The sequence below is a fragment of the Pogoniulus pusillus genome, chromosome 6 (assembly GCF_015220805.1).
Source record: "Pogoniulus pusillus isolate bPogPus1 chromosome 6, bPogPus1.pri, whole genome shotgun sequence".
Taxonomy (NCBI): domain Eukaryota; kingdom Metazoa; phylum Chordata; class Aves; order Piciformes; family Lybiidae; genus Pogoniulus; species Pogoniulus pusillus.
Genome location: NC_087269.1, coordinates 47,717,651 through 47,743,782, shown reverse-complemented (window position 1 = coordinate 47,743,782; position 26,132 = coordinate 47,717,651). Strand labels below are relative to the sequence as shown.

At 37.3% G+C, this 26,132-nt stretch overlaps 1 protein-coding gene across 5 annotated transcripts in view; it reads left to right on the top strand.

Annotated features, from left to right (window-relative positions):
- The window catches only part of ADK (adenosine kinase), a 286,608-nt gene that overhangs the window by 126,870 nt on the left and 133,606 nt on the right, over nt 1-26,132 (top strand). For all 5 annotated transcript variants that reach the window (XM_064145545.1, XM_064145543.1, XM_064145546.1 and 2 more), the window contains 2 exons: nt 4,821-4,993; nt 10,302-10,410. In XM_064145545.1, the coding sequence (XP_064001615.1) occupies nt 4,821-4,993; nt 10,302-10,410 (282 nt within the window). The remainder of the gene's footprint in view (nt 1-4,820; nt 4,994-10,301; nt 10,411-26,132) is intronic.

Here is a 26,132-nt window from a genome sequence, read left to right as displayed (position 1 = left end):
TGAAAACTCCTACGTGCAGAAGGTTTGCAAGTCTAAGCAAAGCTTCGTATGCTTTGGCATTGTTGGTTTAAGACGACTGACAGATGTGAACACGTGCTACTGGCTACATCTTTAAAAAAGAATTCAGGCACTGAGGTGCTCAGATGGAGAACAATGTCAGACTGATAACTGAGTGGCTTTCTCAGCCTCCTCGTTCTGATTACCAGTAGTGTCCAGCTAACAGTGGCACTTGCAGCAAAGCATAGAGTTGGAGTAAAAGGAAGTAATTTCTGAAGGATCTTTGTTTTAGTCAGAGTGCTATAAATCTGTCTTAAACTTCATCAGTATAGTGTTTCTTTATAAATCTTATGGGATTGTACACTGAGACCCAGCAGAGCCAAACTCTCTTTTTGCAGCACAAATGGAGATAGGAAAATTACATCAACTATTTTGTTTTTCCTGTCTTTTTCCTTTCAAGTAGAGGTCCTCCTCTGCAGTGAATGTTGCAAAACCAGCAAAGAAGTGTTTTGAATACAGATAAATGTTGTGATACAAGATTAGACTCTCCCTCTGTGTTGGTAGCATGACATTCTCAGGCTAAATAGGATAAGCTTGGGAAATACAAATCAAAGAACTCTGTTCTCTACTTTCTTTAATCTTTGAGGCCACTGATTTTCTTTCACATAATATGAAGGGGCAATTTGTTATTTTTTTGGTGTAAGGAACCATTCTGGTAACTCTTGTAATTTCATCTTGAATGTCTTTCTCAGAAGACAGCACTGAGTAGCCAATCAAAGTCAAGTCCTTTCTAGTGTTAGGAAAGTGCTTCCACAGGAGCCTCTAACTCAGATGAAAGATTGTTTCCAAAGCTGCTTTCTAATCAGACAAAAGTGGGAGATAGGTATACGTCACCTTTGAGTCTGAGCACGTGAAAGAGTGAAGTAGTTAACCTCAAGCAACCTAACAACATACAGTTGATTCTTCAGAAGTTTTACTTGTTACCAAGCTTGCTTGGTGTCTCAGTGTATTGCAAGGAAAGAGGATGCTGTTCTTTGCCACTGTCACCTGCTTCCTGGAACATAAAAGGTCTTAGATTTCTCAGACAATGAAAGCATGCCAAGGTGTTCACCCTGTTAACTCAGATAATGAAAAATACTTGAACTCCTACTACTGTGAACCAAAGTTAGCCTCATGAGAATAAAGAGAGAAAGGTTCTGTCACTCTAGTGTACCTTTGAGCAGCTTATTTTAGAAGTGCTGGCTTCAGTGTTTGATCATAAGGAATAATGTGCCTGTAGGGAAAGAGTAATCTGGTGTTATATGATACTTATTTTGAAACCAGCCAAATTTTAAGACAGGGTTTTGCTAAAGGCAAGAAATAAGTTTAAATGTAAGTTAATATTTGCTTTTAGTTTCCCAAGGTTCATACAGCAACACTGTAAGGAGAACACAATCTGTTTAACTCAAGAGAACATCTGAAAGTTATTCTCTTTCCCGTGCTCCTTCCTCTGTCATGGACACTTATCATAACTGAAAAGGTCAAGGCCTGTCCTTGTGCATACTTGATGTCCAAGCTGTGTTGACAAGAAAACTTTAGGATGGAGAAATACATTAGATTTTAAAAACCACTCTAGATTTTGTGTTTCCTTTATGCTATCCTATTCCTGAGGCTGTCTTGTTCCTTCATGTTAAGTTCCTACTTTTGACACTTCTGTCGGTGTGCCATTAGCAGCCTCAAATTCCCTTGAGTGATGGTGAGGATGCATGGTGTGGCCAGGTGCCAACCTCTCCTGACCAGACTGTCAATGCAGTTAGTTAATAGCTGCCTCACTGCCTAGCCAAACCCTGGATAATTAACTCATTATGCTAGTGCCTGCTGAGCTGGGTCATTTTCTGTTTCTGTCTAGAGTCTTTTTTCATTCAATTAAATCTCATACTCCACATAAATCTGTAAAATGAATTTGCAGTTTCTATAACAATATACCTGGCATCAGTGCGTGCGGTTGGTTACTGGCCTTCATTTGACATTGAATATAATGCTGCATAACTGACAGTGAAAATGTCTTGTGATGACTGACCTCTATTCTCATGTAGAGTGTTTGAGCCAAGATGTTGCTAATAACAACAGTGTGTGAGGTAGCCTGCAGAAGCTTTTTTTTTCCATATCAGATGATTCAAAATTAAAACCCAGTCCAGGCATTTTAAAAACCCAAACCACTGCAGAGTCTGCCTCAAAGACATTGTTTTGTCTTTCTTCCCCATCCCTTCCCACCCCGCCCCATATGCATACCAGCAGGCACTTTTTGCATTCCACTAGATGCAACTTCAGCGGTATACCAGGGATATTTCTGTAGTTATCTGCTTCAAGTTGGTAATGTCATGTCTGGTTTTTACCTTTGCTCATATAATAGCTAAAAGTCCAGGGAAAGAAGGAACAGTTTGGAGGAGTTCTGCAACAAGCAACAATTTAGCACTATTGTCGTGGAAATATGTGGAGATGGCAGTATTGGGAACTGGAGGTCTGCAATGAGGGGATCTTTGCAGAAGCACTGTTGAACTACTTTTTTGTCCTTCCCAGTGTGGCTTAACTTAGCTCAGATGTTCAAATAAGGATATCTGTACAGTGGGACCGTTCCCCAACTGTAGAATACCTATGTTTCAAATAGTCATGCGTATGAGCAGAACTAATGCTTATGGAAGTGATCTGCACAGTATACAAAGGTTCATTTCAAGAAATCCTGGATTGTGATGCCCAAGTCCCAAGAATAACTACATACATTTAAAGTGGGATAGTTGGTTATATATGGCATGTATCGCATCTGATTTCACACTGAGGTGCTGCCAACAGTCAAAACTGTGATACTAGAACAAAAAATATTTTTTCGGAGATGTATGTGAAATATTACTGAATTACTACTCAAAATGTTGTCATACTTTACATATAAAAGGATGGACAGGTTATAGTTGATTAAAATATTGTTAGCCTAAGGTGGAGTTTAAAGTCCTATATTTGTTGAAGGATTGTTAGCGTTTGATGATTTCATAAATGATATTCATAGTGATCTCTTAATTCTTGTTATTTGTGAGTGTAAGGCATGCTTTTTAACATGGAACACAAGGCTTCAGGTATTTCTGTTCTTAACAGTGTGGAAATTGGTTCCATGTTTGCTTACAGTAGGTCACAAAAATCTTTAGTCTTGTTAAATAATCTGTTCTACTTAACCATACCTGCACATATGAAAGATTGATTTTCCTAACACATCCTAAATGAACACTGTGCAAATGTGTATTATGTATGTGCAAATGTATGTAAAATACAAAGATATAGCATATAATTATCTAGTTAGAGGTTTCTTCATTTATTTTAATGTAGAGTGATGTGGAATATATTAGCAGTGCATATGCAGTATGTATTTCATGAGCAAGAGATTAAACGCTGCCACCATCTGACAACACAGTCATTTTTGTCCCTAAACTCTATGTGTATATATATGTATGAATAGTTATACATATATATAAATTAACATTTCTTTAGGAAAGAAGCCTTGCAAGTTTTGCCCACCTTTGCATTGTTAATGAGCAATGTAATTGGGTTTTTTTTTCCCTCCTCTGGAGCTGAAAGTAATAAAGATGTGACTAAGCAAGTTTTTGCAACTCAGTTACTGTTCTTTCTACAACCCACAGCTACCACTAACTCTGCTTTGTAATGGAGACATTATAATTTATTTAAACTTGATTAGGAAACTATTAGTAGGATTTTAGTATAGCAGTAAGTTGATGCAGCCTTTAATTCACACTATTGATTAGTGGATAAACTTTCTGACTGTAATTAGTGTGACTTGAAATGACTTCACTTGGTTGACTCACCACCAGAACACAGTAGGACCTGTGACTGTTTCTTCACATTTTTTGGTGTTTGTTGTTGGTTTTGTTTTTTATTTTAGTTCAGTCTTGATTTAACATTGCTGCAAAATGGTGCTTTTTAGCTTAGTACAAAAGAGAGTTAGATTTACAGCTGAATGGTACATATTTTGTACTAATAAAAGAGGAGCATTATGAAATGGCAAGACTGTGCAGCTACAGTCTTTCTTTACCATTCAAGTCACAAAACTGCTCTTAATCAAGTTAAAGATAGATATTTTCCTGTGTGGTTTCACAGTGTAAATGGTGAGCATTTCCTTTTTCATGTATAATTAAATGGTAGACACAAATGGTTACTTTCAGTACCATGTAGGTTTCGTATATATTGTGAATGCTGCAGGAAGCTGCTGCTTGGGTTTTTCAGATGTATTGTTTTCCTTATGTGCTATCTCTCTGTGTTCTGTGGGGTGTTTCTGTTTTGGGTTTTTTGTTTCTTTTCTCCCTTTTTTTTCTCCCTACAAATTTTCATTAGAGATACCATATGTTGTTTGATTAAATGTAAATATAGGGGCATGTCCTTTGAGCAAGGCAACTTCTTTTGAATTACCTTGTAAAAACGTGCTAATCTACTTTATTTGATAGTGAACTATGTGTATTTCAGTTTTATATTAGGTATTAAATACTCAATTGGATCATTAAGGGTAAATTTTTGATTCTTTGCTGACCTTCCCTTCCTTGATGTACCAGATGTTTTTTACTTCGGGCTTAGAAGTGTTCTGTGTGTCTGTGTCACAGTGCTTTGTAGGCACAGAATTAAATATGGTGAGGAAAGAAAAAAAAGGCAAAAAAAGGAATAGTCACCAGATATGCTGCCTGGAGTTTGGGAGGTTTTCTCTGTCTGTATGTGTGTTTGGTTTGTGTTTGTCTTCTTAAAAACATTTCAGTTTTACTTTGTTTGGTTGTGTTTTTTTTTTCTTGCAGTGGATGATTCAGAGCCCTTACAAAGCTGCAACTTTCTTTGGGTGCATTGGCAAAGATAAATTTGGAGAGATCTTAAAGAAGAAGGCAGAGGAAGCTCATGTGGATGCCCATTACTATGAGCAGAGTGAAGAACCAACAGGAACCTGTGCTGCTTGCATCACTAGTGATAACAGGTCAGGGGCCCCTGTTTTTTTCCTAAGATATAAATACAATTGGCATAGTATATCTTTGGAATATTTGACCTTCAAAAACTGTGATTTGAGTCATACAGAAAACATTAGTACTGGTTTCAGACCACAGGGCTGCCCCTCATAGTTTGTGGCTGGGCAGTAATAGTATACTTTAGAAAACAAAAGTTAGGTTATGGCAGCGAAAGGGTAAGATAATAATATGTTACTTCTTTCTGAACTTTATAGCTTCTAGTTGCTCTGGAGAGAGGAAATAAGTGAGAGACAAAAACTGGTTAACAAGTATGTTTATGCAGGAGATGTGAAAGCTGATTGGCATCTAAGGCATATACTTTACTGGTGAATGAGGAATATACTTCAGGCGGTAGCCTGTTTAAAGAAGATAGGTGTCACCATATAGCCTGGCTGAAAGGGTGTCCAGGTTAGTGTTAGAACAGAACTAATCCTGTTCACCGACATCACTTTACAGATGTGTCTTCAAAGTAATTGCACTGCCTGCAATTAACAGCATGTTTTTGTAGATAAGGTGATAATGCTCCATGTTAGCAGTACCAAGGAATGGTGTGCAGACCAAGGGCACTGTTAACTCTTCTGTACCACATTGGGGTGCAGAAGGTAAAAGGCTGCGCCAGTAAAGAGGAGCAAACAGGACAGGTAATCCTAAACTGGCCAACAAAAGATTCCATTCCATGTACATGATATTCACTATAAAGCTGCAAGATCACAAGGGTTGAGTTCTTTTCTTTAATGGCTGGTGTCTGAGGAGGACTCTGTTTGGCCTTCAATCCCAATCCATGTATTCCTGAATCCAGATCCAGAATCTAGCTCCTAAATCTGGTTCACATCTGCCTATGAGTCCAGTCTGGGACTTCCCCAGTGCCTGCCTGCAACATCAGTGGTGATAATGACATAATTGCCATCAAAGCAGGCTGGGTTTCATATTTGTCTGGTATGTATTTATATACATTCAGTGTTATTATTACATTCAACGAAGTTGTTTTAGTTTGATTTACCAATCCATGAGTCTATCTCATTCCACTTGTTTTCCCACTTGGAAAGGGGAAGGGCTTAATAGAGAGCATCTGTTACTAGTTTAGTGGCCAGCTCAGCCCTAAGCTTTGACAAAAGGTTAATTTGAGTTTTATACAAGAAGAAGAAAAAAAGCAATTTTTTTCCTATTGTGGTTGTTGAGTTCATCTAATAACTAGCTCTGTATATCTACATCTTTAGAGTTTCTTCTGAATTTTGTCTTTCATGTTTTCATTTATTATGTTTTTTAAGGTGGTCTTTGCTATATTAAAAACCAATTTCCCCAGAACTCTAACCTTTCTTATATTTGACTGTATGTTAGACTACGAACAAGTAAGCCATCACTTATCAGATTAATTATTTTTGTTATTGTGATAAAATTAACAAAGACAAGAATTTCAAAAAGAGATAATGCAGACAACAAACTTTTATCTTGAGCAAGATCCTTTGCTTTCTTCATTCTCTCTCCACCCACAATACTTGAATTTATATACCACTGCTTCGATGATTGCCTGCTGACATTTTTTTAAAGGTTTCAAAGCCAGTCAGTCAGGTCTGCCTTAATGTTGAGATTCTACTTCTACTCACCAGCTCTCCCTGATTTTTGCAAATATACACATTTTCTGATACTGGATATTGAAGCAATAACGAAAATAGTATTGATTAACCTGGAGAATGTTTTCTTTTTAGGTCTGAATGAAAGCAAAATAACTGCCATTAACCTTTTTCATTTCCCTCTGTAGCTTTCAGAGTCACTGATCCTGAGGAGCTGCTGTTTCCCTTTCAAAGCACTATCAACTGTTAGTAGAATTTATTAAAACAAGGTAGCATTCCATAATTTAAATCCACACTAAAGTTCATGAGAAACTAGTGGATGTTTTAGGCAGAATTAGAAAAGGCAATAGACAGCAACGTGAACTGGACTGAGGGTCATAGGAGGGAGAATTTTCCATATTACATGTAAAATCCTAGAACAATTTTAATTAGAGTGGACAAATGATCCAAATCCCTGCAGAAAGCAGGATCAACTTCAAAGTTAGATCGTGTCTTTCTTACATTTCTGTCTCTTATCTTGTGTCCAAGAGCATTCTGGCTCCATTTTCTCTGCAAATATTCATTAGATATTTGAAGACATCAGGAAGATCTCCCCTTAGGAACCTCATCTTACAACTTAACCAAACCTTTCTTCAGCTGCTAAGTGTTCCAGCCCCATAGTAATCTTGATGGCCAACAGCTAGACTTGCTTGTAATGGAAAGCTTAAACCTGGACACAGACCTCCAGATGAGCTCTGGAGACCAAAATAGAGATTTTCATCTGTTCTGGATATATAACTTGTTTTGTACTTGTGACTGCATGCTTCATGCTTCCTTGTATAGACAAGAATGTGATTAACCTTCTGTGCGTGGGTACACCAGGACCTCCCCATTCTTTTCTGCAAAGCTGTGTTGTACCCTGTCAACATTCACGCTATAGTGGTTACAGGGACGTTATTCCTAGTTGCATAACTTTGCATTTGCTTTCAAGTTTTCCGCTGGCCCAATTGTGCAGGCTCTTGAAGATCCACTGAATGACAGAGAGCCCTGTCCTCCAGCTTATCAACTTGTCCCTCTCAATTTGATGTCATACATAATGTCTTACTCTCAGGCATGAATGTACATAGTCAGTGAAGAAAGGAATTTCATTCATCTTCATGTGCTGTTTTGACATTAGTTATGTCTACAGACTTCCTCCTTCATCTCTAGGATCCATATTGGGTTTTTCAAAGATGACAAGCAATAAAGATGTTTCTGTTCTGTGGTTCTCTCTCTATTCAGTCATATAGTGTCTGTGTACACATCCTGTAGCAATCATCATTCCTAGATGACATGATGGGAAAATGAAGTCAAGGCTGTTGATAGGCATGAAGTAGGAAAAATATGTGCATCTTTTGCTGTGCATCTCAATGGAATTTAAAAGTTTTGGTAGACTTACTCATAGGAATGTCTGCAAGAAGTTCTTTAACTTTATTAAGCAGTAGTTTTGGTTTACTAATATAAAACACCTAATACTCTCTAAACTTCTTTCAATATGAAGTGTTTGCTCAAATACTAGGGACAGTGGCTTCATTTCAATTGCTCTTGTAGAGCACAGTTAAGAGTGTGCAGGGAGTCCAAGAGACTTATTTCTGTCTTGAGGAGATAGAAAAAAAGTGGCCAGCAGTTGCTAAAAGCTTAGTTGTGCAGCGTTCCCTCTTCTACTCAGAGCAAGCTTGCTCTCTATTTTTAATTGCTCTCTGATTGTTTCTTTGTTTTCGGCATTTTCTACATTTGTAACAGCCACTTCAACCTGGCCCCAGTTGGTAACTATTGATGAATAGTTGAGGTACGTGCTAACTTCCTCAGGCAATTCAGCTTTCTTGCTTTTTGGAGGAGCTGGCTTAATAGCACTCCTGGTTTTCTAAGTAAGTGGCCGTGTGTATTTGTGTTCCAGATGCCCTGATGTGAATGTTTCTTCTTTCTTCTAAGTTTGTCTGTGTTCTTGCAAGACAGGGTTCTGAGCTAATTTGTGATTACCACTCAGGGATTGCTATTTTGGCAATATTCACAAGTTTTGTTTTCTCAGAGTTTATCGTGAAAATCATAAGACAAGGTTAGGATTTGAACTAGTACCCACACTGCCATAATCTGTAACTTTGATTTGTACCTTCTGCTCAGAAATACCCACATGCACAGAGTGTCCATTAAGCTGTTTCATTTGAAGCACTCTAGCTGTCTCCAATTACTGTTTCATTGAAAAAATACCTTCTCTGTATCCCACATGCAGAACTTAGTGCTGTTAGACTTACAGTTTTCATTTGGAAAAGCTTGCTGCTTTGTCTTCTGTGTAACAAGCTTTTATTGCACACCATGTGCAGTGCATCGCTGCAATTGGATGTAACCATACAGATCTTGGTTTAAAGTTTCAGGGGCATGTGGTAAGTGAAAGGAAACATAAAGAGAGTCTTTGTATAGTTTTCTGGAATATAATTGCTTTTCACTTCACAACATACATAGACAGACAAGATTTTGCCAGCTAGGTCCTTGACAGACATTTAGGGTTTGCCAAATCTGGAAGATTTAATTTGCTTTTTAAATATGTTGCACAGATTACCACTGTTATGCACATCTCTTTCTTGGACTTCCTTGGTTCTCCAGTGGCTCTCCTGTCATGGAAATTATAATACTCTCTAAGAATGTAACTTCTTCTCTGTTACTTGTGCTGCTGCAGAGCTTTGGTCTGTTCATTTGTACTTAGAATTTTCCAATTTTATTATTTTTAAATTTTCCAAATCCACGTTAATTCTTGCTGCCGTTAGGCTTTAGAAATAAAGATATGTTCCAAGATTAGTCCTGGGATGAAATGACACAGAACTGTGCCATATATTTTGATATATATGTAGAAAAAAATAGCCTGACTTGTTTGGCTTATTTTTCATATACTCAATCTGTTGAATTTATAGAGATGATCGTTGACGACTGTTTCAAGTGGTCTACAGCAAGGCTTGTTTGCCGTGTTCATGAGATTCTTTAGGGCTTTTGTTTTTTATTGAACAGGACAAAAACAAATGGTGATGGTGCAAAGAGTCTATTTTGAGGTGGAATAAATGTTCAGCAATTCCTAATTTACTTAGCTTTTAACACAGCTTACCTTAGTACACAGCTAAGCTAAATTTTTTTGAACTGTGACCCTTTTTCATTTGCAAGGAAAATAGGAACCTATCGGAGAATAAAAAACCAGACCACCACCTTATTTTAAAATAATATAGCTATTCATTGGAAAGTGATGAAGACAAGACATCAATAAAATTGCTGCTTCTAGTGAGTGAAAAAATATGCTGGAGCAGGTACTTTCTTTTAGGTGTTAAATACTGGAAGAGTTTCAGTAAAGTTCTGCAGGTACTCTGCCATACAAAGAGTATCACAAAATGCAACAAAAGGTTGATTCTAAGGAAATGAAGACACATAAACAGTATAATAGTGATAGGCAACATAAATTATATAGCTAGGTTTAAAATAAATTACTTAATATGTGGTTTACGTTTAAATGGTATTTGATACATTGTTTCAAGTATATTATTTAAATACTATGAAATTGTCAAAGTATATGTGTGTTATGGTGCTCTTTCTTGGTTGCTTTGATGTTCCTTAGGATCTTCAATTATCTTAGATAAAATTTGTTCTTTATGAGAATTATGTGGTAGCTTGAGTCAAAAGGATCTAATGCCTGGTTTTTAATTGCTTTCAGGTCTCTTGTAGCAAACCTTGCTGCTGCTAATTGCTATAAGAAGGAAAAGCATCTTGATTTGGAGAAGAACTGGAAATTGGTGGAAAAGGCCAAGGTTTATTATATAGCAGTAAGTTCAGCTTCTTTCGAATTGCTAACATTTGTATTACTACAACAGGGTGAGGTTTTAGCAGTTAGCATGTTTGCTAGATATGGTTTAGGATGATTTCTTAGGAACACAATGAAAAAAAATTACTGCCTCAGTTTCAAATAGTTTGATTTCTTTGAATTTAAATGCACAGATGTACAAGCATGTTTTAGTTGTGCACTTTCTGGAATTAATGGGGGAAACGTCCTGCGAACTAAACATTTTCTAGAGCTTTTGTAGTAGTGCATCAAATTTACATTTCACATTTTCTAGTAAATTATTGTGAAGGATGCACAAATTACGTAGAAAAACACTATTAGCATAATTATTCGCTGCAAACAGTTTGAGCTTATTTGTGTGAACAATCTTAATTGCTATTTATTCCATAGTAATTACTACGGCACCTTATAATTCAATATTTCAGAAACAATGATCGTGACAAATCTCTTGAATGTGGGCGGTGGGGCAGACTGATTTTAATGATGAAATCTTACTTCTGGAATAAAGAGATTTTGAGAATGGAGCATTAGTGGATTCACAATTGGTATTCTTTTTTCACCATCCAGGATGACTCATGCCAATTTCATGTATTGTATAGATCGCATCACACCTAAAAAGAAGTGGCTTTTTTTTTTCATCTTGCTCTCAAGTTGATATGGCTGATCAAAATTAAAACATCTATGACAGAGTAAAACCTCCTAACATGCATGTAATATATGGATTCTATATGACAGCTGCTTCCATTCTGCTACCTGAGCTATGTGGGAACAGCTGGTAAGAAGTGTAAAAAATTGATTATCTGGGAGGAACAAGTTCATTGAAAATATAGTTATTTCCTTTAGCTAGGGTTAATGCATCCTACAGCCTGTTAGTGTGCACTGCTGCAGGCTTTACATGGTTGTTATTGATTCTTCTGTATGGCCAAGATTGCCCCTTTATAACTGTCAAAAAATGCTTATAACCTTCACAGTATACAAAGAAAGTGCATCCTACTGCTATGACCATATGTCTGTGCTGTGGTTCAAAAAAATATGTAGGTGTATTGTCTACTCATTTTTTTTCATTCCTCTTTTTCAAGTGTTCTGAGTATTTTTTTATTTCCCAGTAATTAGACCTTGGTCTGTTCTGCATGCCTTGCTTAAGAATTAGTGCTCTTGGATAAAAGGAATATTGAAAGGCTATGAGTATAGTTTAAAGAGTATAGTTGCTGTCTACAGCTACCTGGAGGGAGGCTGTAGACTTAGTGCCATGGTCTAGTTGACTGGATAGGTCTGGGTGCTGGGTTGGACTGGATGATCTTGGAGGTCTCTTCCAACCTGGTTGATTCTAGGATTCTATGAAATAAATAATAAAGGTAAGAAATGTTGCTGAAAGCTGTTCTGCACTAGGTGGTTGGTTGGCCTTGGTTCTTTGGCAGGGGTGGGGATTGTTTGTTTGTTAGGTGTTTGCACTGTTTTTACTTTGGATTTTACCACACTCGGATATAATTGCCCATGAGGTTTCCAGTGTAACTCTTAGAGAAATGAAACTTCACGGTAATGCTTCAGGCAAGATGGAAACATTACCAGAGGTGAAAAAGGGGGGGGGTGTCTTTTAAGACACAGCCTTTTTCTTAGTTCTGAAGCTACTTGTCTGTGTTTAATCAGCTTGATCACTTTAATTTTGGCTAGGTGATTCACTACACTGATTTTCATATATATTGAAAGCTGTTCTTCAGATGCCAGTTCTATGGCATTCAAGCTTTGACTGAGAATTATTACACTAAGCTTAAAATAAAACCCATGATGTGCGTATATTAGTGGATAAATAAATAACATTGAAGTGCTAATATTTATGTTAGGTATTTGTAAAATAGAATTCAGATTAGGAAAACATCTGACTGCCAAGGGAGATCTGCTGGGGAAAGAACCTAGTTCACAGCTGTAGCAAAGCTACTCAAGGGTGGGTTCAGAAAAGAGATTTTTGGGACAATGTTTTCACTTCAGATTACAGATTGCATTCGTAACTTTGTGTAGTGAGAGGAGACAGTGAGTAGAGCCATACATGTTTCCCCATGCTACAGTGCATTCATGCCCTTTTCTGTTATTTACCTTCTCTACTTGCAGGTTTGTAGCCATTTATCAGCTTAAACAAAACCAGGTAGTATCATCTTAAAGTAATTGCCGCTCCTGAGGTATAGGGTAGCTGAGTCATTAATTTGTTTACTGTTCTCTCTTTGCTTTGTTCTTGTGACCTTACTTGGCCTTGCTCTATGCATATGTTGCTTTTCATTTCCTTTTTTCCACCCAACTGTCACCTATTTCTTGGATTGCATTAGAATTTATGTTAGTTACAGATACTTATTCTGGAAATCCATGTGCTAAGATTATCAAACAATCTATTTTCTCGGCAGAGTAGGGCAGTTACTGCATCAGGACTGGTCTTTGATATCCTGTGGTCATCTGTATGTGCTTCCTAGAATAGATAATACACTTTTCAATGCAGCATTCAGCAGAATGGCCCTCAGATGAGGCTTAGCTCTGAACTCTAGTCAATTCACAGAGGGAGGAGTAGGTACAAAGGGAAAGATAGTAAAGCTGTGACAGAACCCTTAAAGACAACTTCTGTTGCCATGAATGAAAACAATACATATATTTTAGCCATCTGGTAATCAGATCTGGCAGGCAAATTAGAGAAAGACTAGCAAAGAATAGGACCCTGTAAGTCATACATTGGAGCAAAATACAGAGGCTGACCCAGCTTTCTCAAAGATAGCAAACTTTAAAGGTGTGTTTTAATCCTTTAAAATTACTCTACATTCTATAATTTAAGACAGATTACCTGTGCTGTCAAACTATGCAATTTCTTTCCCTTCTCCAGATATTACTCATATACTTGCTGTAATTTCTAACCCTGACACCATATCTTCCAGTCTGTCATACTCATTTTGCTGGATCACCTAGCTGTGCTGCTGGTGTCTGATTAGAATTCACTGTGAGGGATTTTATTTGGTTCCTACTGGGGCTAGGAAATAGCTCTTCCTCAGATTTTTCCCTTATATGAGAAGAAGTTGAGTTGTGGTAACACTACACATTGTTCAGTCTTAGAAACTGTCAATGGGACACACTCTGAAAATAATTCTGCTTGGTGTGTTTTGTTGGGGAGATTGTCCTTTTTTGTGTGGTTGTTGATTTTGGGGGTGGGGGAGGATTTTTTTTTTCTAATCTGCTTTTTGTCAGGCCTTGCATTTTAGAATTCTTGGGTGATAAAACTGCATTTGGGCATCTTGTACATCTTACTTTCAGAGATGTTCAATAAACTCAGGGTACCACTGAGTTTTGTAAGCATCTCTGAGGAGGCTCTAACATATATTGGGTTGTGATTTTGTTTGGTTGGTTTTTTAAGACCTTCCTTGTGTTGAGTGACGCTGAAGTCTGTAGGACTTGCTGGTGCTCTTTATTTTACATTGCACACAAACGCTTCAACATTTTTAATGCACCTTGCGGTGTGTAGCTATCAGTTTTTGTATCCTACAAAGGCCTGGAGTGCAAATACATTTTTATCGTTGATGTTTTTGATTAAGAATTCATCTGCTGATAAGAGTTACTTAGGAGGTGTCATTTAAGGCTTTAGGGCAGAAACCCCACAGGGCAGAATTTGGATTACCTCCTTTTCCCCCTTCCTCTCGGGAAGAGACAGGCAAAGGAAGTGAGAGATAAAGAAAAGGGCTTGCGCAGAATAAGAAGTTGAGAGAGTGATTTTAACAGGTAATAAAAGGTATTAATAAAAGAAGTACAGAGAAATTGAGAGAAGGGATATATATGGGGATGTAGGAAATCTGGGTTGAGATGGCAGTGGAGTTCCTCACTTTCTTAGGTTAGAATGGGTCAGTTTAGCTCTGAAAAACCAAACAGATCTTCCTTTAACAAAATGCTTTTCTCTTAACTGTACAAAGGAAAATAGTGGATTGCTCTTCAGGGATTGTATTTCAGTTTTTACTTTGTAGATGTAGTTTGTGTGCTTAAACCCCTACTGTCAGAAATGGTATTTCTCAAAGCTTTTCTTAGTATCTACGTAGATGCCTTGCCAGGCCATTTCATATAGGTACAAGTTGCTGATGCTCATGCTTATCAATGCTCTTTGAAGAGATGTGGAACCAATTCTACACCATACTTTATGCAGTATGATATCTTGTCTTTGGTTTTGGGATTTCCAGTGCCCGAAAGCTTGAGCTGCTGTTCTACCTGTTGTAGGTGAGAGCAGAGGAGCAATGGTGCTTTAGTGTAGCTGTAAGGCTTATTTCTATGCAGCTGAATGTTGTGTTGCTCACTTCCAGCATTGCTATGCAACCTTTGTTCAGAGAATGTAACACTTGCAGTCAGCTTTGCATAAGATGTTGTTATTTCATAATCCATAAAAGTTTAAATCATTTTCTTCGTGTACTTCTGCATAGCAAGTAACAGAAATTTCTCAGTGGGGATACCCATCTGTTGTAGCACCTTAAGAATAAAGTTTTCCAATACTGCTTGGATTTATTAGGTCACAGTTAAATCCATTCAACACTTTTAGCATCGCTTTTGTGTTTACAGAGTTACTGGCAAGTGTCCTTTTTTAATGTTAATGTCAATTCTTTTCAAGGCCAGGTATTCTAGTCTTAGGGTGAATTTCTAGTTAGAGATGTCATGCCTTGTGGCATGTGACATGCTTATCTGCTGAAGTTTTTAAAACTCCAGCCACCCGGGTATGTTTCAACAAATTCTGTGGTATTTTTATGTTTCTTCTAGTGCCTAAGTGCTCATCTAAGCAGGGAGATACTGTGGTGGTGTGGTGGGCTTGATGGTGGAATTATCTGGTTTCAACAGGAATCTGTCAAAACATAGAATTGATGTCAGCAATGTGTAACAGTATTTTACATGAGCTTTGGCTATTCTACTTGAGTTTTAAAAACGCTGATTGTTACAACAATGTAAGTATAAACGAAATTTCTTTTGTGCTGTCTCCTCCTTTCTGAGGCTTATTCAACGAAGGCATTTTTATTGTAATTTACTGCTATGATGAGTACGATAAGTTACAATGGATTGTGATAGGCTTTTTTTCTCTGAGATGTACTAGCTCTGTGTGTGCACCATGGGAAATGAGAGATGTAGACACTGTCAGGAATCAAAATATCACACACACCCCTGCCCAAAAGGGAAAAAAAAATAACTCTAGGACACCTTTTTGCCGCTGGTAACTTCTGCCATAGTCTTCTGGCATTGCTGTTTATGCCATTTGACATAGAAAAACTATTTTGTCCAATAATTAGTGGGGTTTATGGCCAGGAAAACATTGTTCTGAATGTCTTAACCATAAAGAAGCTGCACTTAACAACTGTTAGTTGTAGCCCTTTTTTTTTTCTGGCCTGGGATGACATAGCCTTCCTGAAGTTCACCATCCTGAGGGATTGTGTTTCCTGGAAGTTACAGATGAAGTGTGATGCGTTCATTATGCAAAGATGATAGACTCTGTATCTAACCAGGAAGCAGATCTGCCATTTACTGGCTTCCAAAACAAATGTGAGAAAAGTACTTTCTCTCTCATAAATACAGAAATTCCCAGCTTTATTTCTTTGATGCAAGTGTGAGAAGGAGCTTTGTCTAAACTAGCACCAGCATGTGTTATGTCATTCTGTGATGTATTTAGGATGTGGTGTGCATTATACTACCATTTTAGATACAACTTCTCATGTATTGACAATTTTGCCAGTAGTTTCTCAAGTAACTTCTGTGGGAAAGTGAATTAGAAAGTTCTTTTATTCTTCTTATTTTTTTTTTCCTTAATGTTGATCCTCAAGATGCCACTCTTTGAAGATGAATGCTTTGTGATTTTTATAGGAGAATGCATCCCCATTTAAGCGAGATGGTACCTCCTTCTTTTGCAGTAAAAACCTGAGAGTCTAACATCATAAAACTCTCTTTCGAAATGTTCCCCTCTGTTAATTAATTTTATTTATATGAAGAATATGCACATTTCTTTTCCTGTCCTCCTCCTCCTCCCCCAGTAGCCCTTAAATTGCACATACACTTCTTCAGCGCAGTAATTAGTGAAGCTCAGTCATGGCTCCTTTTGTCATGTGATTTTTGGGTGGTTTTTAGAAGAATGCATTATTAGAGCACTTACACAGGCAGTCTAACTGCAACAGCCAGGCAGCAATAGCAGTGCCATTTTTCACAAAGAAAATGTTGAACAGGAGCCAAATGTTTGGTGGCAGAGTCTGTTGCTAGGAAATCAAGTTCCTGAGGCGATTAATGACAAAGCAAGCAATAACAAGAAGGCAGAATTACAGATTTAAAAGAGCGGGAGAAAAAAAGTGGTTGGTGTTATAATTACCCAAAGAAATCCGTACTCATTAAATTGGCTGTTTTTATGATTGACTTTAATTGGAGGTTAGCTCAGATATTTAGCTCCTTTCCCACCCCTTTAAACACACACATGCACATAATCTGTAGAACTGCAGGCTTGTTTTTCTAAGCATTGAGAGGAGCTTGCCCTGTAATTTGATCCCCACTGACAGATGCATTTTCTATGCTGCCATTTTGAATTAACCTATTGTGCAACAATTTTCCTCAGCTCTGTTGAATAAAACATCAAGTCTTATTACCTCAGATGGATTTGATAGAGTAAAAGAATGTACTTCTAGCTGAAGTAGACTATTTGCAATGAGTTCAGTGATTTGAACTCTGCCAACAAGCACCAATAATTTGTGATGTATACTTAAAGAATGAAAGAGAGAAGAGCCACGTGGGGGGTCTTTTTGGCTGTATGAAGTTCAGATGCAGACCTCAGAGTAATACTGTCGTTTGTGTTAAGGTTACTCCCTGAGATCAAACCTTTTTAGATAAAGCACGCTGACGAAGATTTTTACTATTAAGCAGATGGGTTTTGAACTGGAGATTCTCTTACCTTCAGTCGTTACCCAAACTCTCAGGCTACTGTGGGGTTAGAAAAATTAAAATCAATCCCCCTCTTCCAGAAACCCCAACAGCTGGATTTTTCCTCTCAGACTTCTATTGTGAAGAGAGATTTTCCCTTGTAAAATTTAACTGGAATAAATGATGGTTTAAAATGTTTTTAAATTCCAAGTAATTTGTATCCTGTGGTAAGGGAAGAACAGGCTTTCACCTTACTCACTTTTCTCCCCAATTAGAATAATTTATGTAGTCATTTCAACAAAAATTTGGCACAGAAATGGGGAGGCAACTGACCCTGACATTTAAATCCTGTCATGTTTCATTGATCGTGTCCAAGACAATCTTCCCTACTTGAATCAAGTGTTGTGAGAAAATACCCTCATACGGTACCTGTAAGCGAACATACAGAAGCTAACTGTAAAAGCTAGATGATGCCATAGCTCTCCAAATTCCTAATCAAACAGTGAAACAATAGAGCTGTGCCTATTCTGTCCAGCAATACCCACATTACTAATCAGATGCCAATGCCAAGCTGTCTGCTTTGTTAAATACCCAGGTTCCCTGAGGCAAGAAGACAGCTGCTATAACCACTATGAAATTTGGTGGCTCAATCTATTTTTGCTACCCTTAGGCTATTAAGCTACTGTTAATTCAGACCACCCCAATTGGTGCACTTTAGGGATTTTTTGTTTTCCAAAATGTTTGTAATTAAAATGATAAAACATCATTATTACTCCAAAGGTGATGTGTGTGCTTTGCATTTGACAGATACTGACAGAGATAAACCCAGCATGTAATTTTCATTGACATAATGATTGTGATTGCATTACCCTTTTTAAAGTTACTGCTTTGGGAGTGGGGGTTGGGGGCAACAAGGGGAAAGGGCATGTTTTATTTCATTAGAATTCGAAAATCTGTTGAAATACTCAATCAGTCTCTTGGTTTCCAGCTACTTGTCTGCAAAGGCTGAATCAAGCTTTGTAGCAGCCTGGGGAGCGGTGAGCAGAGATGTTCACCAGGGCCAGCTCTGCCTCCAGGGACAGAGACGCAGCGTGCCACCCGCAGACTGCTGCAGAGATCTCTGCTCCCAGTTGCCTCTGCCTGTGGGGACACTGATTCTCAAATCATATGTAAAGTCTGGGCAGACTTAACATGCTATTTAAATGTAAATTAAAAAGGGAAGCCTTCCTACTCTGAGGGGTGAAGTGAATCAATTCGAAGGGAAATTTTTACTGCAGATCCTCTTGCATGTCAATCTTTATTAGATGCTCTCTTTTTGAGAGCACAAGAATTTTGTCTGTTACCATGTCAACTTTATTAGAGCAAAATCTCAAATCTAAAGCACCAGTAAATCGAGGAGTTAGGAGGTCTGACTGAAACAGTATTGGTTCTAACATGACTTATTTTCATTTTAGAGTTTCTCTGGTAAGGTTTAAGAAGAGTCGTTAATTTAAGACTGTTCTAAAGACTGAAACTTGAAAAATATTTTTGTTTTTTAATTTGAGGTAACTTGCTTTTTTTTGGATCCTGACTACCAAAATTTATAATAAATCAATAGTCACTACTGAGTCATTTATTGAAATTTGGGATTCCACTATTCTTCTGAACTTGGTCTTATGAATACATGGATATGTTGTAGTCTGCATAACCCTAAATTATGTATTCTTTGTGTTGATGTCATCAACTGCTGCATTGAAAGTCATATATAAATATTGCAGCAATTGTAATCTGTTCTACGTGAAGAAAGTTAGTATCTTACAGCAAAAACCATACTCATGTGTATAACTCGAGAGCTGAGTTATTTATAGTAGCCCACTGCATAGTCTGAAGTTGAAATAATAGGTTCAGTTATTGTTTGTGTGGGATAGGGTAAGTGCAGTTGTTTAAATACAAAGCTTCCAAAAGGTTATGATTAATTATTTGCTTTGAAATGATCACTCTGAAAGCTTCCCATTTGTGCTTGTTATTTGAAAGCCAGTAACTTCTGTGCTAAAATTACTGAGTGTTAAAATATGTATACATAGTGCAAGAGAATTCATACGTTTATACATTCCTTTTAGCTCAAAACCTGAATGGTACTGAATGGCATCGATCTACTCTGTAGACTACAGGTGTTTTGAGATAGCAGGAGTTGCAAGCAGGATAGGAACCTCAAGGCTACTTTTGATTGTGTACTTCCAGTAAGAAAGTGTTTTATAAAGTGCACAGCTTTCATTGGTAATTGATCAAACACTTAAACAGTATGCCTTGCATATTGACTTTTTACAGGTTTGTGCTCTTTATGAAGCACAAGGACAGAGTTTTGCCAGCTTTGTTTGTTTTCTGATTTATTTGAAACAGGAGTTGACCAATTGCAAAAACAGGCTCTCAAAGTTCAGTTGAAAGAGGCTACAGAACATAGAACAGATCCTGGATTGGCCTTGGTGCAACAAAGGAAAAAAAAAATCCCATTTTTTCAAGGGACATCTGCTTTAGCTTCACAGTGCTTTCTCAGTTTCTTTTTAAAGAAGAGAGCTATGCCTTGAGGACAAGGCTGAGGGGGTTTGTGGTGTGTCGTTAATCCTGGGGCTAATGCTCAGTCACTAGTGCACTATGTCACCCATTGTGCTTCAAACTGTCTGGCTTAGTCAAAATAAAGATCCTCCTTTTTTCTCTCTTATTTTAATTAAGGGTTACATTCTTAAGGAAATACTAGATGCTCTGAATAAGTAGTGACTGCTGCTTTAAAAGACATTTCTATGTTGGAAAAGTATAGTTAGACTGTTTCTTCCTAAGGCATTTCCAGACCATCATGGTAGCAGGTAGGGCTTAGCTGACAAAAACATTTTAGCGACATGAACAAGATAGAAACACCTTGCAAAGGTTGGACTTAAAAGCTAAGGGCACTTAGATTTTGTCCACAACAGAAAGATTTTTCTGATGCAGCTGCTGTGGAAAACCCTCCTGGGTGATTTAGGACTTCCTTCTGGCATAAGTAGAGGCAGTTTATACCAGCTGCCATGCCAGCAGAAATGCTCTCACCTTCCTAGACTGCAGATCTCCAAGAGCTACATGTTATTACCCCCACCGCACAGAGGAGCTGTGATTTAGGAAGAGCTTTGCAAGATCTATGGATGACAAAGTTTGACTATGTTGATATCTATTGTGAATATTATGGCCAGCTATTTACTAGATTATTTTGCCCCAACATGTTGTCCCTAAGCAACAGAGAGATGCTCTTGGAGATCTGCAGATGAAATCTGTGTTGTTACTGCTTTTTATCTGAAATTACTGAAGTTGTATTGCAGAATACTGCTACTCCTAAAAATTCTTGGCCAATTGTACTATTGCCAGATGCAGTATAACAATACTCACTTGCAAATTTGGAAATGGTGGAGAACAGCAGTAGACAGTATTTAGGCTTAGCATATGCCTCAGAGCATGTCTTTTTAATAACATATGGAGTATAACGAGCTGAACAACTGTGTTCTGTGAAAAGTAAAGACTAAACATAAAGAATGCGACAAATGGAAGAAATGTGAGACAGAAGAGAGGTACCGAATATCCTGTCTGTATAACCTGAGAGTCTACCCTATTTTTAGTAGAATTCTGTTCACAGTAAGGTTGAACTTAAGGAATTCAGCTAAGCAGTGGCAAGGTAGTGGGCACGGAGGATAGTCTGCGTAATTCAAGTGAAGTAGAAACAATCCATTGAGAGCTCTCAAGAGTATTAACATTTATAGCTGTGCTTACTATCATTGATACTGTTTGTGTATCAAATTCTTAAAGCACTTTTCACTACAGTGTGAAGTAAGAATGAATGTCATCCTTAAATATGAATTTATATTCTCCTTTGAGGACTGCAGTCAAATCTTAAGAGGTTTATTTTTTCATTTACATATTGAAATATCTTCTTTCCAAGAGACAGTTGCAGGTAGTAGAGCTATGTGCTGAAATTAAAAATCTGCAGCATTTTATTGATTTTTAATCATGAAGGGTAGTTCAGTGTAGAAAAATATTTAACAACTATTAGCAATGGAAATTTTTCCACAATAGGAAGAATGCCATTTTCTTTGAAGAAAGAGATGTTTTCAGTGAGCGTGAACGTAAAGGATAGCTAGCAAGGAGTCATTTCCCAGGACTAGTGCTGTCCCTAAGTGCTTCCTTCTCCTGCTGAGAATGGGCTGAGGAGAGCTTCTGCTGAGGGCTGTAGAGTCTTACCTGCCTCAGTGAGCCAACATTTGTTGGCACAAGGGAAATCGTGTCTTTAATGCTTCTCTCAGTAACAGTAGAACTGGACCTGTCTTTAATGCTTCTCTCAGTAACAGTAGAACTGTAAAATGTAGTTCACAAAAGTGGGACAATGTTAAAGTTTCTTAGAATTACCTCCTGTAGAGGATTCTGTGAGGTTTGTATTTCAGCAGAATCAAGTGTTTGAACATTTGTAGGGTAAATATGTTAAATAAAATAATTGGATTTAACTACTGGAAAGCTTTGACCTTCTTTTTGTGGCAAAGCCCCAGACCTTCAGAATATGAATTTTGTAAGTTCTTAGTTTTATCAGCATGATGATAAAGCCCTGTCAGTAGAATTGAAAGCAGGTGTCACCTTTATTTTCTTTTGAGCAAAAATGTCCCTGTGGTAACTTGCTCAGTTGCAGAGTTGGTACAAAGTCTTGTACAGTGGTGAAAGGAACCGCAGAAATTATTCAGTATTGTAATTTAGTAGATAAGTGTCAGAAAAGGGTGTTAAATCCCACTGTAATTGGAGGCATATTCTCAGCTTTTTTCAGCCTCTCCCAGCACATCAATTTTATATTAAACTTCAGTCATGCTCTCTGTATCAAATGCCCTCTATCATGGAATGTCCAATTGTAGGCATGCTGCTGTCTTTTGGAAGTATCTGTTTGCTAGAATAGTCTGGTGCTTTAAACCCAACCCAAAGAATGATGAAGTGAATCAGTGTTAACTGTAAGAAAAATTATTGTCAAGGGTTTTTTTCCCCAAAAAAGTAATTACTGTCTGCTCTTGAAGTGATATCGTAGCTTGGGGGTCAGGGGTCCGGCAGCAAAAATACCTTAGAAAGGTACAAAGAAACTGTGTAAAGAAGGAACATGAGTGGTGTAACTCCAGCTTAATTTACCAGTAAATAGAGTGTCTGATCACATCTGCTAATTTTCATATCCCTGCAGTCATATCACCACTGACCTGAGAAGGAAGGGTTATCAGAACAGTACTCGAGTCTTGCTGCAACTGCAGATCTCTGTAGGAAATCCTCTAAGCTGAAAATAGCAGCTGGAAGAGTATTTCGTGTGTTTCTGTGTGTTTCTCTTGTTTAACTCTTGTCTAGACATCCACTTGGGATGCCATACTGGAGCAGGAGGAACTTTGTGCTGATAATTTACTATTGCAGCTTTTCAGTTCAAAAGATTTGTGGCTTGTACCTCTTGTTCTTGATTTTTGACCTAAAGAAAGAAGAAAGATGTGAACAATAATGAAAAGTAAGACAAAAGTGTTTAGAGGTGAATGAGAAAAGCATCAATCTTTGAATGCTAAGAAAAAAATGGTCCTGGGCATATTGCAAGATTGTCACTCTTCCATATAAAAAGAATACACATATTTGAATGATTTATTCTCAGAAAAAAAAAAAGTGATAATATTGGCACAATAAAGTACAGTTTACTCATTTGTAGACTATGGCAGAGCATTTACTGTGCGTTCCGCTGTGTTCAACTACTGGGTTTAGATTTGAAAATAGATTTTGTTAGGCCATAATTGTCTTAAGTCTATATTACCAACTAGAAAGAATCCCAATAGTTAGTATCTGCCCTGAGAGCAAAAATTCTGACTGTACAATGTGTGTAAGTGTAAAATTCAAGGGCAGATTTAGACTTTAACATGCACAAGACAACACCTAGCTTGCTACCCAGGGCATGAATTCCACTTTCTAAGCTGAAGGCTATCAGTGGCTATAATAGCTAAAAAGATACCATTGAGTCACTGTCAATATGTATTTAACCTGATGACAGAGTCATCCTAGCCTCCTCTTGTTTCCTCATTTGGAAAAGTAATTCATAACATTTGACAGACTGGGATATTTTTGTGCTGAGTGACATATTGTCAGGAAGGGAGAACACTGCCACATTTCCTCCCATTCTTCTCGCTCCACTCCAGTTAGATTAGCGATTAGCAGACTTTTGACTTTACTCTTTCTTCCTTCTTTCTGCTCATGACATCAGTATATTTGCACATATGGGATTTGTAGAGTAACTTTCTCCTCCTCCTAACAGTAACTGAACAATACTGTTACAGCCAGTAAGTTTTTTTCCCCAAAGATCTGAATTCACTCACTGTTTTGTCTCTTCCTTTCTTTTAGTACCATATATATTTTAATACTGAGAGTAGTTACCTGTATTTTATTATAAATGGATACTACTTACTATTACATTTGTTTTGCAATGCTGTGTTGGCTTCCTGTAGCAATTGAGCTAATTGTTCAGTATTTACAATTTTAACAGTGGGAAGGTTTTAGTTTTAAAATAATAGAAAATACTTAAGAAGACTTAAAACCAAACTCAAAAAAGTCTTAGTATTATGGCATTTATTTTCCTTTTAGGTATGTGCGTACTTGGTTTTGCCAATTCACAATATCCAAGGGGAATCAATTTCTGGGTTTAGTACAACAAGGAAAGGGTGATCAAGATAGTAAGAACCTTGGTTTGTTGCTATGGCCACTGGCAAAGAGTGAGCATTGCGGAGTGAGTCATGTATACTAGAAGGGCCAGAGTAGCCCACAGCTGACTGAAAAGAAAAATCAGTGACATTGTGTGTACTTTTGTGCTTTGCATCTGTGTCTTAATTATTCTAATTGAAGTCAGATTAAATACTTACGATGACATAAACTAAAAGAATGATTTATGAATTAGATTTTGGGGCTGAATCTGGAATGTGTTTATAGTCCCTTCACTTTAAAGAGATAAATATGGAAGTTTGGATGAAATGCATAAAGCATATTAGCTGTAAATTCTACCTGAGTAGTATTTGCTTTGGAGTCCTGTTTGCCTTCACTGAAAAGTTTGCCTAGCAATACTCAGAAATGATGACTGTCTTGAAATGGATAAGCCCCATGCAAATTAGAAGTTGTTAACATTTGCCTGATGCAAAAGGTAAGAAGTTTTAGAGTAGACATAAAATCAGTTTTTGGATTAAACTCCCTTGTTTAACAAGAATGAAAAATCTTTTTGAAATCCTGTAGAACATTGTGGGTTCATTGTCCATGTCAGTTGTGTTCTACCTAGATGTTTAGGATTACTACTGACTCATTTGACTTCGTGGTAGCTATAAAGTTTTTTTGTTACTAAAACCTTTGATGAGAACTTTCCCCAAATTTCTCATTATATTGCTTTTTTTATGAACTTAATAATCTCTTCTAAAAGCTCTTATCTTTGTGATATGAAGTTCTGGGTGTTATTTTGGTGTAATATGCATTATAAAAGGGGACACACATATGGTTGCTCTGTCTTTGTTTTGTTTTGCGTTGCCTCATTTGGCATAATCTTTCAAATAATGGAACACTACAGATCCTTCAGCCTCAAAATACTCTCTGCTGTTTTGGTAATAACAAGCCAGAAAAATTGGATTTCATTCTTCTGTCATCTTTTTTTTCCCTCTGACTTGACACATTAAAAAGATCTCTTCCACGTTGGCAATAAAATCCTGGATTTCTAGTGTATGGAAGCAGAGGACTTAATGCTTCAAAGGTCTCCAGAGAGAGATCCTTCATAGAATCTCTTCAGACCTCAACCTTCTTCATCATAATGTTCTCTGTACTTTGTCTTTTGTAGTTTAATTTGCTTATGCCACATGGAAAATTTCTGTTGCTTGCTGTAATTTGATGTAAAATATAAAAATTAATCTTGTAATTCTTTGAATCTCTCCTGCTGATGAGCAGCAGGATTTGGTAGTGCACAGTCATGTGGGTCTTTAAAACTGAGTCATGGGTCTCATAAATCGTGTAAAAAGCAGCAGTGACACAATCTGCAGCTGTTGCCATACACAAGAGGTGTGACTTTTTTCACAATATGTAAGGCAATTAATTGTGAGGGAGCAACGAGCATGGAATAGAAGAGTTTAGTGCACTGTAGTTAATGCCCATGCTTTTATTTGGCACGTCTAAGTTACTTTGTTAGAAGGTAGAATACTCCATGTGGTTTCTAGCATGCTTTTCCTGAAAGAGTAGCATTGCTCAAGCACAGTAAAGCAATCAAATAGTTTTCTCCATGTTTGCATCACTGGTGGTTCAAATATAGCAATAGATCTAAGTGTAATTTATCTCCAGTATTGCACATATTTTTGCTAGGTAGCTCACAGATTTTTGTAAGCGTTTGTTGCATGCCTGTGAGACCATTTGAGTTACTAGATGTTTCATATATTGTGTGGACTGTAAGGTATACTTACCAGTTAAAATGTTGGTAAAATTTCAGTAAACACTGTCATGTTCATAATATTTGAATTTCTTAATATGAAGGTTACAGTGAGTTGTTCTTTTAAGAAAAAGACAGCTTGTCATCTGGCTTCAGCAAGCTAATCCTAACCCAAAAAAAAAAAAAAAAAAAGGTTCAGTTTAGAAAATAAATTTTCAGATGCTAGCAAGTCAAATGAAAACATTAAGCACACTTCCCAGTTGTTGCTTTGTCAGAATAGATGTAGATACAAGGAAATTTCAGTGAACTAATGTGAATTCTTCCGAGAAGTCTTATACATGAGAGAAATTAAGAAAACTATTTGACTTGCTATG